This window comes from Rhipicephalus sanguineus, chromosome 3, assembly GCF_013339695.2.
Source record: "Rhipicephalus sanguineus isolate Rsan-2018 chromosome 3, BIME_Rsan_1.4, whole genome shotgun sequence".
In the NCBI taxonomy this organism is placed as follows: Eukaryota; Metazoa; Arthropoda; class Arachnida; order Ixodida; family Ixodidae; genus Rhipicephalus; species Rhipicephalus sanguineus.
The window spans coordinates 134,107,692-134,125,858 of record NC_051178.1 but is presented as its reverse complement, the minus strand read 5'-3'; the positions used below and the strand labels follow the sequence as shown (position 1 = coordinate 134,125,858).

The 18,167-nt window shown below is 45.2% G+C and overlaps 1 protein-coding gene across 1 annotated transcript in view; it reads right to left on the bottom strand.

Moving 5' to 3' along the window:
• The window catches only part of LOC119385871 (E3 ubiquitin-protein ligase TRIP12), a 101,804-nt gene that overhangs the window by 9,354 nt on the left and 74,283 nt on the right, over nucleotides 1–18,167 (bottom strand). The window contains exons 27-30 of the mRNA XM_037653239.2: nucleotides 17,239–17,393; nucleotides 9,229–9,380; nucleotides 8,261–8,403; nucleotides 4,021–4,174 (exon numbers count right to left, since the gene is read on the bottom strand). Coding sequence (XP_037509167.1) covers nucleotides 4,021–4,174; nucleotides 8,261–8,403; nucleotides 9,229–9,380; nucleotides 17,239–17,393 — 604 coding nt within the window. The remainder of the gene's footprint in view (nucleotides 1–4,020; nucleotides 4,175–8,260; nucleotides 8,404–9,228; nucleotides 9,381–17,238; nucleotides 17,394–18,167) is intronic.

Here is an 18,167-nt window from a genome sequence, read left to right as displayed (position 1 = left end):
GCTAGCGTGCTCGCGACCCAAGTTGTTGCAATGCCTGGATCAGCGCGGAAGTTCCATTCGCGGCATAAGTTTGGCAAAAAAAGAAAAAAGTCGCAAGCGAATAACTTCAAGGCGCGTTTGCTAGCGAGAAGTGTCGACGACGAACGAGATGGGTCGCCCGCCGCTGCTGCCGATGCAAGCCCGTCAGGCCCGCCAGCCTGCGATGCTCCTAATGCTCCTATAGACGACACATCGCTGGCAACGGAGCGCGCAGGAGAACATCGAGACTCTGCATCACCCAGCTCGTCCGCCGACAGCGAAGGATTCGCCGAGCCGCCCGAGGCAGCTAACGGAGAGTTAGGCCTAGCGGGCCTGACGGCCAGCGACGCTTCGCAAGGCAGCGTCCGCGTCCGCCGCGATACAACCTTGCTAACGCAATCAGAGCTGCGGGAAAGGCAGACGAAAGCTGATTCGAGGCTACGCGACCTTGCATCAATGGCCGCGTCGAAAAGAAAAACGATGCACCGGCCGGCGCTGCTCCCGCGGTGCCGAGCGAAGAGGCAAGTTTCATAATTGCCGATCTCGGCTGCATGGGTCCACTGTTGGATGCTATGAAATGTAAAGTCTGCAACGGCAGCGTCAGCATCTATAAACGGGACAGAGAGTACGGCCTTGCCGTAAAAATGTGTGCGCGCTGCGTGAACTGTGGTGACATCGCGCAAGCATGGAGCTCTCCGCGGGTGGATTGTGACCAAAAAGTGAAACCGTTAGCCATCAACATTCTCGCCACTCGAGCCATGCAGGCCACTGGGAACCGTCAAGCTGCAATGAACGATATCTTTTCGACTATGAACATTTCCCATCGCGGTCTCCATAAGAAAACGTGGCAAGGATACGTAAAGCGGAAATTGACGCCTGCAGCCAACCGCGCGGCCGAAAAAGTCACAGGCGAGTGCGCGAGTGCAGTTCGCGAGCTGTATAGACGTCAGACTCTGGAGTTTCCAAGATGTGTGGCGCCACCTGTCTGAGAAGTATTGAGTAGTGCATAGACCGACTCTCTCGCACAGTTTGCTATGGGACCAGGTGCAACTAGCGAGTGCGAAAGAACGATTGAGCTTAATATCGCGTGTGTTTGCGCATTTAGCACTCAGAACGAGAGCTGTGAATTGCTCTCCGCTAGTCGGACGCGCCACCGAACCGTCGTGAAGTGCTTGCTGGAACACTCGCCTGAACGACGGCGAAAACAGCAGCAGACGAGAGCCCTCCGCACGCTACGAAGAAACTCCGCAAAAGACGCACTGTTGCGTTGTGAATTGCCACGGACGTAAAAGACTGAATAACAACGTTCAGTTTTACCGATTTCCATAGTTGTTGTACGAAGAAGAAAGGCGAGAGCGCTGGATACGGGCCGTTGCGAGCGTGTTGGGTAAGCGAAGTACCCACGTTCTCCACAGCCGGTGGCATGAATGTGTGGCTCTGCTGTTGTTTTGCGTAGCCCTGATGCAAAACCATGGTAACCTTGACTATGAACCTCAGCAGAGGCTCTGACCGCGGTGCTTGTCGTGTAACACGAAGTGAGCAGCTAGAGGCAGACTGGAGACGCGTGATACGCACACCGCGACGAGTTGGTTGTCACAACACAGCATCGCGGACGTATGTACATTTTGAAGGCTCAGAGTTCTGGTTCTAACTAGCTAACACCACGTGCGTCATACAAGTAAATCGCAGAATGTTGGTCGTGACCCCCTTCAGGTTTGTTTCGCCTGTGTCCTCCGTGGTTGCCGTAGCTATCTCGGAGGCCACGGTTTTGCCTTTGGTTGTACCCCGCGAAAGTGGACACGCACGTATCCCCATTTGCAGTACATACAAACGGAAGACGACCATCAAGAGACCATTTGAGGATGCGTAATAAAACACTCCAATGCACAGGAAGCGAGAGATGAATTAAGGGAGAATACAACTGAAAATGCGAAACTCGCCGGAGCCATTCACCCCTGATGAACCGAGTTTTCTACCACTGATCGTAAGATGCATAGCTAAGTAAATTTATCGTGTATGTAGGTACTTTATCGCTGTGGCATACGTATATACCCGATTTTAATGCATTTAGGCTCTAGAGAACGGATGTCGGAGGGCTTGCCTCGAACTCGGTGTCGTGTGATGCTCGCTTGTACTTGCGAGTTGCAGCGCGCGGGAATAACTAAAACTTATTTTGCATTGTACTCGCGGTTCGCTTTGATCAGCTTCCTTTGTTTCTGAAGCGTGGATTGGCGGAAGAAGCTTTCCAGGTCCTTGATTTTCAGGAAACCGCGCCTCGACACCAACGAAAGAGGAGGGTTATATTGCGGCATATGCACATTCACTTGCGGGCGGCTCTCTTTGCACTACCCAGTTATTGCCAGGGCTACGATGAGGGCGCTGGTGGCGGTGTTTTTCGCAGCGCCGCCTGGGCAGAGTCTGACGTCTATAAGGAACTGCATATTGACAATTCCGACAATATTGCAGTTTCTTATGACTGCTCGTGGATGACGCGCGGGCACTCATCCCACATAGCCGTGGGGGCAGTGATCGAGCTCTTCACTGGGCTTGTGCTGGACTATGTAGTTCTGAGCAATTACTGTGCCGGATGTGAACTTGGACCGAAGGCAGTTCTGAGAATGTGCAGCGAGCACTGAAGAAGTGCCACTACAGTGCTAAGCATCAGTCCGATTATGTTCCTGGTGGCTATTAGCATCTGCATTGAAAAATATGCTCATTCTCATTGTGGTTTTTTGAATAAACTGTGTTTTTTGTTTTTTCCATTTTTCTCAAAATGCAAATTTATGACTATGTTCAATCTTGAGGCCTCGATATCTCGGCAGCTAGGGCAGGCAGAACAATAATTCTTTTTGCAATGGAAACCTGTATGCGTATAGAATCCAAGTATGAGAATGGAATTTAGAGCCCATGCCTTTTTAATTAATTACTCATCAAAATTGTAATATGTTGCCAAGTGCTTTTTAGAATGTAAAGTTCATTCTGCTGTAAAATAGCTAAAAAAAGGCAAAAATAGAAAACTGCTTGCATCGTTTCAATCTTTAGTCATTAATATATGTTGCCATATCTTAAATGTCGCTTTTAATTAAGCAAATTTTTTTCTACTGAGGCCTTAAACAATGGGGGGTGAACTTAAGGTATCTCGGGAACGAGATGAGTTACAGGAAAAGTAATTACATATTTGAAATCAGCAGAAAAAACTGCACAAGTGTGCACAGTTTCATCAAGATCACTGAAGAAATAACAAAAAAATGTCTAAAATGAGTCTGCCCCCTTAACATACCCGTAAATCTACCTCATGATTATACCAGCATTCTACCAACACCAAACTACAACTTCTGTGGCCAGGGTCCAATCCTGCAAGATTACTCTCATTGCAAGAAAACAGCACCAGTGAAATCTTTTCACACTTGAGACAATATTCTCACAGGTGTAATTATTTTTATTAAATGTACAAAATTTATTCTACCTTGCAGTTTCTTACATAAAACAAGAATCAAAAGAAATGAAGGGTTCACTAAAAAGCTACAAAACAGACATTAAAACCAACAGGAAATCAAACAGTCAGAAATTTTTTTTTACTTGTGAGAAAGGGACAATTTTTACAGAGATTGCAAGTACAAGAAATAGCCAATGGCAGGAACCAAACTGCAACCACAAGCTTAAGAAATCTTTTTCGTATATACGTAACAATGTTCACTCGATCTTTTAACAAAGCTGTGTACCTATTGAAAGATTATGTACTGTTACCTAATCTTTTCTTTCTGTTCACTGAGGTTAGTTACAGCAGACTTGCTAACACTTATTTCCGACTTATAACCAAGGCCAAGTCCCAATAATTGTTAACATGAAGCTTAGAGGCTGATACATTTTCTCAGGTACCGTGTTCTATTCCTGCAGTTTTGTGAGAAACATTCTAGAGCTTTCTACTGTATTGCAGGCATTCACCCAGGGAACTGGGATGCCTATGCCGACTGCAAGTCTGGAAAGAAACAGAAAGCCCACCTTTCGGCGGTCTAACCGCGGGGTGACCCTTTCGCTGTTGTCTGACCCAGAGAGATCAGGGGTCATGTCTAGTAGCCTCTGCAGGGCACGGTCTCGATCAAATGACGTTGTGTAGAAGAGGAGGTGACGAGTCTCAAATGGAAACAGGAACGGGCTGCAACAAGCAGTTCAGTGACTATCACGCAAACAATGAAGGAATGCTGAAAAATTCAATAAAAGTATGCCAGAAATCTGCACATAATTAAACTTTTACCCTTGAACATCACTTTAGCAACATGGGTGCTTCATGACATGCTCCCATGAAAAGGGATACAAATGACAAAGAACAGACTCGTTGTATATAAAAAAATCTTTAAAGGGGCCATGACACGGTCGACCAACAATTGAGCGAAAAATAGAAGTAGAGGGTCTATTGTGCCTATACATACATGAAAAGTGCACAGTAGAAGACAATTTCAGTACAAGATAAGCCCTAGAAGTAGCCGGCTATAAACTCTGCCCACCGCTGGCAACCGCCATTTTGTAGTGTTGTGTGTAACGGCATGTGCTGCATGGATTGGAGCTGTTGTCTTCTACCGAAGTGTTGAGCTGCTTAAGTAGTTCACTCTCAATACCAAGCTGAAGAAAGAGCTGAAATGGCTCGATTGTACGCGCAGCTGACCAAGAAACAAGATTGTTCGCTGGAATTCAGAAGCTTGCACAGCAAGTGGCTTGTTACGTCATGGCTGGCGAGTGTGCCAGTGTTGTCCGACTCTCAGGCCGCTCGCGTCTTTATAAAAATATTCAATTATAAACTAAGTGTTCGACCAACTGCGCTCAAATTTCGCCAGCTTGTTTGTGAACACACAAGGATTCACTCACATAACTATGATCGAAGATTGCGTGTCATGGCCCCTTTAAAAATCACTAAAATGTAGAGCTGTGCGAATAGCAAAACATTGGGTGCGAAGCGAATTCGAATATTTTTCGAATACTTCGGAGTGAAATTGCAGAAAAAAACTTAGAGAGGATTCCTAAGCATATTCTTATGAGATAGCAACATGAAAGTGTTTATTTTTGCTAGGTTAATGAAGCACTGGCAGGGTGGTGTTTCATAGTTGTCTTATCAAGAATGAGGCAATGTAGAGGCCAAATTGTATTTATGTACATGATTTGGTGCAACCAAAGTGTTGCCGACAACACTTTACCCGTGATAGGCAAAGATGCCATTTCCTCAGCCTCTCCTCCTCTCAACTTCTGTGGAAGCCCAACTGATGTGGCGGACAAGGGCGTGCTCCCTTCAAGTCCGGATTTCCAAATCTGCCTCGTAAACGTCGATATATAAGAATGTCTGAAATTTTGGATGCTAAAAAGCTTCGGCTTCAGATTTTTCGGACTTCCTGCCCAAATTTCGGGTTCAAAACACCATTAATTGAGCCCCCACCTCTGCCACATCTTTCATCTCCATGTTGGAACCAGCGTTTTCTCGAGTTAGTACATTTGCAACCGTAGCAGAGCTTGAAAGGCAGCTTTGCCGCAATACCGGGATGTGATGAGAAGCATATTGAAAATCTAGGGACCACTTCCAATCGGACGTTGATGTCTCTTGGCAAAGTTCGACCGTAACGGAGCTTGAAAAGCAGCTTTGGTGCATTACCGGGGTGTGATGAAGTGAAGCATACTGAAAATCTAGCGACCGCTTCCAATCTGACGTTGACTGTGTCTCGGCAAAGTTCGACCGTAAGGGAGCTTGAAAGGCACCTTTGCTGCAATACCGGTCTGTGATGAGGTGAAGCGTATTGAAAATCTAGGGACCACTTCCAATCGGACGTTGACTGCACCTTGGCAAACTTCGACCGTAACGGAGCTTGAAAGGCAGCTTTGCCGCAATACCGGGGTGTGATGAAGTGAAGCATATTGAAAATCTGAAGGGGTCACTTTCAATGGGACGTTGACTATTCGTTTTTGGGAAGTTCGAATAGTTTGAATAGTAAAATTCCAGTGCGAATCGAATCGAATAGCAAACGCTATTAGAAAAATATTCGAAATTTCGAATATTCGCACACCCCTACTAAAATGTAATTGCTGTGTTGAATTTGGTTGTCGAAAAATCGGTCGGTGACTGTAGTGGACACAAATTTACTTAAATGAAGTATATTACGTGTGAACCTTTGTGCTTTCAGTATGCTGTGAGCCACTTAATTGCAGCACCGTCTCACTCAGTTTAGTGGTGAATGGTTTCACATCTATGACACTTTCACCTAACCAATAAGCAAGGTATAAGGCTTGAATGTACTTTTTAATTAGGTGACTAGAGACCAGATTTTTGGCAAATGCCTATATTATTCCTTGCATTCCTATCACCCCATTTTGATATATGAGCATGACTTAGAGGTTATTAAGGGATATTATGATTTTATAGTGCCTATAAATGCCTATAAGTGCCTACTTTCAATATCGGCGCCTATATGAACGCTATTTAACCCAAAACTTCACTTTCGAGTGCAGTTTGAGACCGTTATTCGGGTTACCGGGCAACATGGACTGTTCGGAACTCTATGGTGTTCAACCTAGTCCTCTAGTTCAACCAAATGCCGGAAAACAACCTCTAGCAGCAATGAAATGAGACTCGCCGGCCACCATATGCGTGTACACTTGCTTACACGTTGAAATGCCGCCACGCTGACACGGCGCGAGCGGTTGGCGAATGCAAGACTGTGGAGAGCCACCAGGGGGAAAGGGAAGAGCAAAAGAAAGAACAAATTATGGCAACTTCGCATTAGTGGTGCCAAGCATGAAGAAGGAAGAGCAGAGCTGGACGGCATTCCTTGTTTTTCTTTATTTTTCTCTTTCTTTCTCCTTCTTTCTCTTCTGTTTCCTTTCATTTATTTCTTTCTCGCCCTATCTATTTCTTTGTCTTTCTCGCTCTTTCTATATATCTTTCTCTTTCTCTCTGTCTCTCTCTATCACTTCCCGCTTGTCTCTTTCTCTCTCAGTCTATGTTTTTCTGTATTTTTTCTTTTAGTTTTTATTCCTTTTATTTTTCTCTTCCTCTTTCTTTCTATTGCTTTCTTTCTCAGTCCTTCACATTTCCCGTTTTTCGTTTGACACTCGCACCTGCTGTACACGGTAGTGGGGCTTGCCCAATTTCTGTGGTGCATACCCAACGGAGGAGTTTTGCACGACGGAGCACAAGTTACCGATAGCTTAAACAGCTTCACTGCAAAGAGAATGAAGAGAGCGCGTGACGGTTCATGATGATGGTTGTTTTTTTTTTGTGGTGCATACCCAATGGAGGAGTTTTGCACGACGGAGCAGAAGTTACCGACAGTTTAAACAGCTTCGATGCTAAAATGTGATGTGCATGCGGCTTTTGTTTTGTTTGCAATTCACTACTTAAGGTGTGCACCGACAAAGAAGAAATTGACTCTACGCGATTAGACCCAGCCAATACGAGGCATCACTCCTTACTGATCTTTTAGTGATCTGGCTATTTGCTTCTGTGCTGCCCTTATCAGCCATGCCAAAAAGAAGAGAGACCCTGGAGTGGATTGATTAGACAGTGGACACTTGACTCACCATGACACAAAATAAAAGGAAAGACCATGTTCTGTGAACCGTGCAGGGAGAAAGGACAATCGCACGGCTATGTTGAACTGTTGGCGCCTTTGTGCCATCATAAACAATATCTTATTGCTTTCCTGTCATCTTTACAGATAGCGCACGTGTTTCTTTTGAAATTATTTGCATTTATGTAACATTTATTGTGCCTGCATTTACAACGCTTGAGGCCTAAAACGTGTTCTACCTGCGTATTTTTGGCACCTAACACACACTTTTTTAGTGCCTAAAAATCCGGCCTCTACAGATGACCCGACCCTACCTGCACCTTTTATTCATTCATAAATTATTTTTGGTCATAGATGCAAACAGTTAAAAAAAAGTATAAGCTATTATATTGTTGCCTGCTATGTTTAAAATAGAGTATAGATGAAAGCAATTTATAGCGGAGTCATTTGGAACATATACATTCTCCAGATCACTAAAACGCACATTTAAGTAGAACATCTGCAACAAGAGTGCACTTTCCCATTGTTTTGGCAGCACTATTGCCTTCAGAAAACCCAGCCTAGGCACCTCACAACGTGCAGTTTTGCTCAATATGTCCTTCTATGACCACAAAGTCCATTTTGTATTATAGGACTACTATTGGCAACACACTGTATTGATTTAAAGAACAGAAACTCAAAAGGGAATGCACCAGGCATAGGCAACTTGAGTGAGCCAGGAGGGGATGTTCCCTGTCATGATGGCAAGCGGGTCCTGCAGCTGCCTATTAGCTTTGGCTGTAAGCTTGCTGTTGACAAACTCTGATCTTGGAAGTGCAGGGTGGTAAGAATGAAGCTGCAATGAAATTGGAATGGCTACAGTCAGTGCACATCCAACTGCCACAGGTGATGCAAAATTAACATCTCCAGTGATTTTACACAGATTTTATAGACTTTGTTATAACAAAGCACATTTAGTTCTGTTGCGCAGTGATGGCCTTCGTAATTATTTTTAAATTAAGATTTTTTGCATAACTCTCTAGGAGGGTAGCAATTTACTGAACAATATATGACATAGTAAATAAAGATTGACATGCGGAAGTGATGTGGAACACACAAGCTGCTGTACCAACAGCCAATTGCACGGCCGTGCACACGCTAGTTTTTGTCAAGCCGGCTATTACATTTTTCTCTTTCCCCTTTTTCCTAAACAGCCATCCCATGCGAGAAGGGTTGGTACAGAAAGGCAAAACTTTGAGCTTTCAGATGGTACCAAGATGGCAGAGCTAGGCAGCAGGAGAGGCTAGATGGTTCAGTGAACTTCGGTGTTCTTGTAAGATTTTCAGCACTTTTCTCATCACCTACACTGAGTAAACTACTACTTCAGTCACAGTTTGTATTTAGCAGATTGTTTTAATGCAATGTAGATTAAGTATTCAGAGCTTAACATAACGTTTATTCTTGCACTTTTGGCCACATTTACTAACTCGACAACATTTTCCATAGCACTTATTTGGCCATCCCTTCAAAAAATGGCTTAACACACCCATCAGATTGAGGTTAATGAAACCTCTGCATGTTTGTAAACATGCCGATGCCTCAAATAGCCTAATGTAAGCTTACTTACTCATCCCGGCAGAAAAAAAAAAAAAGAAAGTGGACACAGAAAAATGGAAGGTACCTCATAAAGATAACCCCAGTGCTGTGACAGGGCATAGACAACCCTGAGCAGTGCAATCACAGGCAAAGACGGATCTTGAATAGTGACAGACTCTGGCAACGTTGAGCTCAGGTGCTGGTGCAGCAGTGAGGCAGTCTCAGGTACTACACCTTCTGTAAAACAAAAGCAAGCAGTAAACCCATCGTTTTCCCTGCAGTTATACCGGCATTACCAAGTTCAGTGAACAAAGCATCGTTGCAACACGCAGGCTTTCAACAGCTACACAAGCGAATGACTCCGGCTCACCCGATTACCTCCTATGCCGTTACAGTAGACTCCTGTTAAACGAAAGCTGAAGGGACCATGAAAATATGTTTCATTTAACAGGAGTTTCGTTTACTGAGAGATGAAAAGGGGTGCAGAATTCAAGCACAAAACCAATCATGTTAGAGGCAGTTGTTCCATTTAAGCAGCAATTTCATTTAAGAGATTTTCGTTCATTGAGAGTCTACTGTACTTGTTGTGAGGACTGATGTAGCAGTGTAGCAGACTACCAAGCAAGCCGGAGCTAGTGCCAAAACAAGGCTCCCACGTGATCGCCTTCTGGGTTATGACGTCACGACACAATATATAGCCTTCAGAAACAAAATTTTCCGCAGAAGACCTGTTACATTAAATTATCCAGGCCACTCCAAGACTTGGCCGTATTTTCCCACAATTTTCAGATCCCGGTCTTTCATTGAATGCCCAAATTGAACAGCCGAAGAAACGTGCCAGCCACCTTGTATATGCACACCTTGTACATTTTCTTAGTATTTGTGTTCCTGTACATTAGACTAAGTCAATTCAGAACATTGCACATTATAAAATTATGTATATATTGCTGTTAATGTGTGTAAAGACCTGTATGCTAATTAAACCTTGTATACTGTAACTGCTTTGCGCTTTAGACATGACTGATCAAATAGACCTTCAAGCACACGAGCGCCACCAACGGGTGCGCAGGCACTCATGGGAAAAGCGTGTACGCCGCAGCAGTCGCCGCGACGAGCGTGTGGGCCTCATGCGTCACATTTTTGGGTTGCATGTCTCATAAACTACCTATTCTGTAATTAGCAGCATCTAATTCAACCGCAAAGTGCAAAAAAAAAAGCTATTTTCGAGGCCGCCGCGGCGTCCAAAACACGTGTAAATCCCGAAATCAAACCAAACTTCGCGTGCCATTCCCAGACCACGCAATCGTCCCACACCATCTTGGTGTTGCTTTGACCGTGAATTCTTTCTCTCTCGTTTGCCGCCTTGCAAAATGGCGTCGGCGGCACGGTTGAGACTCTATTGGCGTTTTCCCGCGATGCGATGCAGAGCGCCTGATTGGCTAGAGCAACGCATTCATATCTTGCGGCAGAAAGCGCACCTGCCATTGGCTGCTGCGCAGCAGCGGGGGCGGTCGCTCCCGTCGATGGCGCGTCCAGCACGCTCGCCTCATTGTTCTCTGCTCCGTGTGCCTCGACAAACGTCTGCTTACGAGCCGCTCTTCGCCTTGCGCGATCTTTTCGATCATTTTTGCTTCCTTTTTTCTTTTTGCACTAGTTCTGTGCCCTTCGTCGTTGTTGTTGTTGTGGGCGATGCCGGCAACGAAGATGAAAACTGTGCGAAGGTCAGGTGCGCGGAGGCGCACTATGCGCCTCGTATGAGCATCGAAATTCCGCTATTCTGCTGCGGGTGCCGACTGCGTAGACGCTAGCAGCGGCGGAACTGTGCTGTCGGCTGTCGCCAGTCAAGAATCCGTCACATCGAGTGTGGCTGGAGCCGCAAATGCACCGAGTGTTTCCAAGATCGCCTGACTCGGCATGTGCTCCGAATCGGTGCCATCGAGCGTGACACTGAGTGCTTCTGATATCGCCGGACCCAGCACTTCATCAGAATCGGTGCCATCGAGCGTGACACCAAGTGTTTCTGAGATCGCCGTACCCAGCACCTCGTCTGAATCGGTGCCATCGAGCGCGAGTGGACCGTCGCTTCATCTGCGGACGTGTTTCCTAACGAAAGAAGAAATCGATGCGAATGCGAAACGTCGTGACGCGGTTCGCTCTGAACTCGAGACACAAAATGCATCAGTCATTCCACTCTATTTTGTGGTCCCTGATGCCGAAATAACAGCACTACATAAAGCGGTGCTGCGTTACAATGCCGACTGCTGCAAAGCAACCCAAGTGATATCGGACTCTATTGGACTTACACCAGGTCACCTGGCCATCCAGCGAGCTCGTGAAAAAGATGCTTTATGACTAAAAAAAAAATTCCAAATGACACCAAGAGAAGATGGAGGCAAGGCAAAAGGAGAAAAGAGTGCGCAAGGACACTTCTAGCTACTCTGCTGGAGCTTTCTGATGAAAGCACATGTGTTGAACTTTCTAGGCCCGTTTTCTCAGAATGAATTTTTTCACTAGTTGTGGTGCCGAGGAAAGCAAATACTCAAAGACCGCTCATCAGATTCGCGTGCAGTTCTTTTTATTCTGCTCCTGAATGACATTGCAAGGGCGTAACAAGCTCCTTTTTTTTTTGAAAATTGGTGCCGTTAATTTATAATAAACAATTTTTGATGAATCTGGTCATTACTGGCTACATCAAATTCAAGGTTGCATCAAAATTTTCTGGAGGGAAAATTAAAAAAAGAAAACGGCTTTGTAGCTCCCTGGGATATCTATCAAGGAATGACCACAATGATTTTCAGCTTTCTACTAAGTCCTGGGATTTCTCAAGAGACTTCCTCAGGCACCCATGTCAACCACCCAGTTAAACCTCAATAACTCTGGAACTAAGAAACACAGCTTCGTGAAACTTAACAGTTCTGCTAGTTTCAGTGTAGTGCACAAGCCCTGAAAGTTTCATCCTGATATCTTAAAAAATAAAGTTCGGTCTCCATGGTAGCCTCCCCCCTTAAGTGAATGTGACAAGGTGTAACATATTACTCCGTAATTCAGTCATGAACTTGTGTTTAGCTACGACAGCCTCTCTACGATTTCCATCTGTTTATAGTGTTCTCGCATGCCACTGTTGGACTAGCTGAGTGCTTCGGAAGAGTTATTCTTTTTTTGTTTTTTGTTTTTTTTTTCCATCAGTATGCACTAAGGCATGAATTAAATGCAGTATAACCTCATTACAACAGACCTTCATAGTGAAGAGGATTTTGGTCTGTTGTAAAGGGAGTATGTAAAATCCAAATACTGTTACAACAGACTTATGTAAACACTGAATGGGTCTGTTATAACCAGAGAGAATTACGAGTCACACACATGGTCGTATTTTTAATGGGGGACCAAAAAAAATGCGATTTTTAGAAAATCACATTTTCAGTTTCTGTAGCCCATTTCCTATTCGATTCCAAAATATCTTCACTGAGAACTATGTAGAAGTGCTATAAAAAATTTTTTTGTGTCTGCCGACTTGGCGAAAATTGCAGAAATAGCAAAAAAAAAAAGAAACAGCATTTTTCAAAATTATAGCTCGGCAACGGCGCCACCATTTTGGGCTCGTAAAGAGCATTTCTCCGTGCACAAGTTCTCAATTTCAGCTTGCTTCTCCATTCAGTAACAAGCGCAAAAAAAGCACATGTTTGAAGTTCAATTCAAGGCCTACGATTGGCTGCTTCTGCTGTGATGCTCGCTTCGGGATCGTCGTCTACTGCTTGTGCGTCGCGAGGTAGTGGCTGTCGAAAATTGCGCTACTTAGTGACGCGTTCGCACTCGTTCTGTGTGGACAGGTCGATGATAATTTAGAACGCTTTAGTTTGGCAGCTGCAAGCGGAAGCTCAATCATCAGAATACGATAGCGCGCTGCACTTGTCGTGAACATCGCAGACGTGTGACTGTAATAGCGTTGACTCGTTGGACCCGCTGTTAGAGGTTCTTATCAGCAGTTCGGAGCTTATGATGAAGACCGCCGCGGGACAACTCTTTGTACTCGCAATCGAGCATGACGTACTTTGAAGCATCAGGCACCGTGGCCATGCACATCGCAACCGAGCTATCTACTCAATGTCGTGGCTAGGCCTAACTCCGCTCACGGTGCCGATGTACGAGAAAAATCCGAACTTTGCGAGTGCAAGAACATCGTGCTAGCGGACATGCGAAAGTGAAGAAGCCGCAATGACCTTCGTCGCAAGCAACGAATCGCATCGCCCGATGGCTCCTCAGAACCGTGGATGGGCATTTGCGCATCAGCAGCGGACCCCCGTCGCGGTGGCAGAAGCGGTGGCAGCAGCTAGCAATTTCGCGCGTCAGCGTCCCAAAATGCAACACCAAGCACGCTGTGCGCCGATTTTTTGTCGCTACAGCTAGGCATAGCTGATCGTTGACAGACCGGAGATCGGTGGCCTTCGTTCTTAAATCGGTACGTCGATATCCGCGGCGCGCTGTTCCCGTCCCGAAAGTATGCTAAGCGATGGTTGAAGTCGGAAGTTATTGAATTTGGTATGTCTGTGGTAGAAAAGTCCGCTCTAAAGGAGTCCTGACCACCTTCTTGCTGGCCTAACATTTTAGTCAATTATATTCTGATGTCTGTTGTACCAAAATCCGTTGTAAAAGAAGCTCAATCAATGGAACAAATACAGAGGTCAGCATAACGCCGCTAATTGGTGTGCAATATCCGAATGTCTGTTGTAAACAGATCCGTTGTAACGAGGTTATACTGTAAAACTATACAACTCGGTTTCCCAGACGATTTCCAAGAGAGTCAATGCAATTTGTGGGTCCCTCAGGAATCAACATCCACAGACACTGTTACGAGCAAAAGGTGAGGCTCCGAGATTTAAAGATTAAGCGAGAAAGTAGAGTCAGCATTTAGTAAAATAACAGATTGATTACGCAGCATGAGAGTCGCTCGCACCGCAGGTAACAAAAGATAAGCTTTTATCACCATTCGTTGACATTGACTGCAGATTTTACATTTTACAAAACGCCGGTTGTGTTTTCGTGTGTTGGTTCACATGTGACCACATTGTAGATGCTGTAGATATGTATGAGGAATATGATATTACTAGGCTTGTGCGAATAGTAAATTTTAGGTTCGAAGCGAATAGTGATTTTGGTCGAATAATTTCGAATCGAATTCGAATAGTATATATCACATATTATTAAAAAAAAATGAGCATATTTGTCATGACCCAACCAACCTGCACAACATTTTTTTTAAATTGTAACAAGGCATATGCAAATGTCATTCTTTTTGTTTCAAAGGAAGTGGAAGCAACTTTGAATAGTAGCAGGATTTGGCTTTCGGCAGAATGCAAATAATAACCTTTAAAATATGTTGCGTTTTAAAATTTACTATACTTGGAGCATATAAGCCGGTATAACAAGTTTTTAAACTTAAAAAATGATGAATTGATGTGAGGGTAATATGTTAATTTAACCTTGAAGTGAGGCTTCGCAGCAGTGCGGATTTTTTCTGGAAAGTTGTATTCACAGTATAGCACCCCTCCACTGCAGTGAAACTACCTTTACAGGTTACAAACGGACAATGCGGATTTTTCCTGGAAAGGTGTATTCACGGTAGAGCACCCCTCCACTGCAGTGAAACCACCTTTACAGGGGGGTTATAAGCGGATTAATATACAGTAAAACCTCGTTATAACGAAGTTGAAGGGGGAGTCGTAATTACTTCGTTATAACCATTAGTTCGTTATAGCCAATATCCATTTTTACCGACAATTAGCACGCAAGAGAGGACGTACTGACCACCACGCAAACGAAAAACTGCCGTCGCACGGAGAAAAACTAGCAAAAGAAAAAAAAAAGAAGGAACAGCAAAGAAGTGCTACTTTATTCACGCCAAACTCGGCACACCAGCTGGCGGCTCACTTAGCAGAAAAATAGTCCTTAATAGACTTTTGCCGTGTCTTCCTCAGACGGATGATGGCTTTTCCGGCCGCTGCCGCTATGTCGAGTCCGTCCTCGCCGTCATCGTGTGCGCCGAAGAAGCGGCGCAGCAGGTCTGCCGCATCCAGCGCTTGCGCGGACGTCGGAACATCGGGTTCACCAACTCCGGGCTGTCGTCGACACATTCGTCACTGTCGTCATTCACCACCCCTGTCACCGCGCGCACAATTTCAGCCTCTGTCAGCTCTTCGGTTGTCACCGCGTCAGCATCGGCACTGACGTACGTGCAGAAGGTGCCACAGTCGGGCACAACTCCGGCGTCAAGGAGAGCGTCCCACGACGCCAGGTCTTGGTCACCCGCGGCACCCTCATTGGCGGCAGTACCGATATCTTCGCTGTCACCGCCGCTGTTGACGCCAAATGAGGCATGCCGGAAGCAGTTGGCGATCGTGCTTACTGTTACAGACATCCAAGCAGCCTGTAGCATCTCGATCGCCATGTAGAGGTCGATTGTAGTCTTGCGCTTCGTGCTGATATTGAGTAGAATTCGGTCGATTACACACTTGCGGTACCATGCTCAACGCTACGCCGAAATCTTCGGCAACTTTTTTCTTCTTGACGCCGGACTCAACGGCTTTCAACATGGCCGCCTTCTGCTCGATTGTAATCGTTTTGCGCTTTCGTTTGCCGTTGCCGTCGTCCATCTCTTGTCTAGCGGCGGGAACCGAGAGAGACGCTGTTCTGATGCACACGCAGCGAACGACAAGCAAAAAGGCCCGCGCGGCGCCGCGCTCACTCCGCGCGGTTGCCGCGTCGCCGTCCACGCGCGCAGCAGGAGAGCGGGCGGGTTCACGAGTTCCGCGGGAGAGGGCAGGCCGGGTGACGTGCGCGGGTGGGTCCACGAGTTTCAGTGGAAGGGGAGGCAGGCAGACGCGCACCCTCGCGCGTGTTGGCAGGCGGCTCCTCGGGAGCGCGAGGCGCGAGTTTTGAACGACCGCATCCGTGATGGGACGTAAACCGCCGCGCGCTATAAGACATTGACTTGCCGGCTACCAAAATGGTCAGTAAATGCTCGGTGGGGGAAAAAAAAGGTTCGTTATATCCATTGCGAGGAAATTTTAGCTTCGTTAAAAGGAGGTTTTAAATACATGGTCGTCTATGGGAATTTCAAGGGGAATTACGATTGCTTCGTTATATCCATTAGTTCGTTATATCCCGCTTCGTTACAACGAGCTTCTACTGTATACCTATTCGCTCATTTCGAATGCTTCGAAATTTTCAATAATTTAAATTCGAATCGAAGCGAATTCGAATACTGCATTATTCGTTCGAATATTCGAAGTGCCCGAATATTCACACAAGCCTAGATATTACCTTTTAAAGGCCACAGAGGCTAAGTGCAGTTGGCAAATGCAAGAGTGTTCATGGCATTAAATGCTCAAGCGAAAAACTATCTCTGGCAGTTCGATACATTACATTCGTATCATTACGAACATTACAAGTAATTGTCGAATAAACATGAATTCACTGTCCCAGCTCATATTATGGTACACCTTGACGGTATCGGCATGCGATAATGTGCTCGATGATACCTACACTGCACTGTGTTAATCCTCTCAAATTTCATGCATGGAGATACATGCGGATGGGTTCGGATGTGTGCAGTATTTATGATGCAAGAAATGTCAAGAAGCCGCGACGTGTTCTTTTCGTTTCGTGCTCCCACGACGCCAATGAGCAGCAGGTGATCGAAGAGCCGGCTTGCTCGGAGTACACACTTTTCCTATAGTGCTCCGCACACTTGAGGGGCGCTCTGGGATTGCTTGAAAAAGGTCTATTTGTTTTTGCTCTACATACGGGCGAGCTATAACTTTCCAGGCAGGAACTGGCTGAACAAATGGGCAAGACAGTTCTCAACCTGTTCCTCTTGCATGCTTGCCACCAGTGTTCGCTCATCGTGACATGGTCACAACCTGCCCGTTCATCAAACACACAACTCAACCGCAATTGATACTACTGCACTTGCTCTAAATGCAGCTGCAATGGTAACAAAATTTTGGCATATAGGAACGCACAAAGCAGCAGCCTGCATAAAATTATCAGGGCCATTCAGCCACGTAGCCAAAGGACAAGTTGTGCATGAGCAACTCACCATTCCAGAGATCATCTTTCTTTTTGGCAGCAGATTTGGAGCCAGAGGAGCTTTTGTTCCGGCGACTAGAAAGGCTTGGTGCCGATGACGACTGGCCTGCTCGACTTGAACTTGAGGCTGCTCCGCTACGATCATCCTCAGGAACAGGACGGTACCTGCCAACACAGAGTGCACAATATAAGCTGGTCGATTCCACGAAAGATCAAAAAAGGGTGTATATTTGATGTTTCTGATTTTCCTGATAATTTTGTATGTTGTGCACATATGACTGCACAGCACGAAATCGCAGTTCGTTTTCAAATAAAAATTTTTTTCAACACAGCAAAATTCGACAAGTGTCGCCGGTTGACGACGACCATTTTACGAAGAGTGCGTTTTCGTAACTTCGGAACCATGCTGGCAGCTACTCAAGCTATATATTACAAATATCTTTCTTTTTAGCGGAAGTAGAAGTAAAGAGGAAATAGCTCTTATCATTTCATATACTTCTGAGGAAATTATGTATTTTTGAAAATTCACGAAAAACGCTGCGTTTTCTAAAATTAGTCAAATTTGGGACGCTATGGCTACTTATGTGAACACCTTAGCTTGCTCATATTTGCAGTATGAATAGGCCTTTATGTGAATAATGAACCTCTGTATTTGTATTCCTCCAATAATTTTCAAAGTAGTAAATTTTCATGCTCGAAACACCAAAAAGAGAAAAGAGCTCCTCGATTCAAAAATCTCTAATAAAAAAACCCCAATCTCAATTTTGTTCAAAGTCCCCCAAAATGTTCTCAAACGACTGCAGAATGATATTATGAAAAAACATGTTGCATCATTTTTATTAGAACAAAAGCAGAAAATGTCAAGCATTGTGTTTCCAGAGCGTGGTGGCCACTGCGTAAAGGACATCTCTAGTAACAAGAAAATACAGTAACACGTCT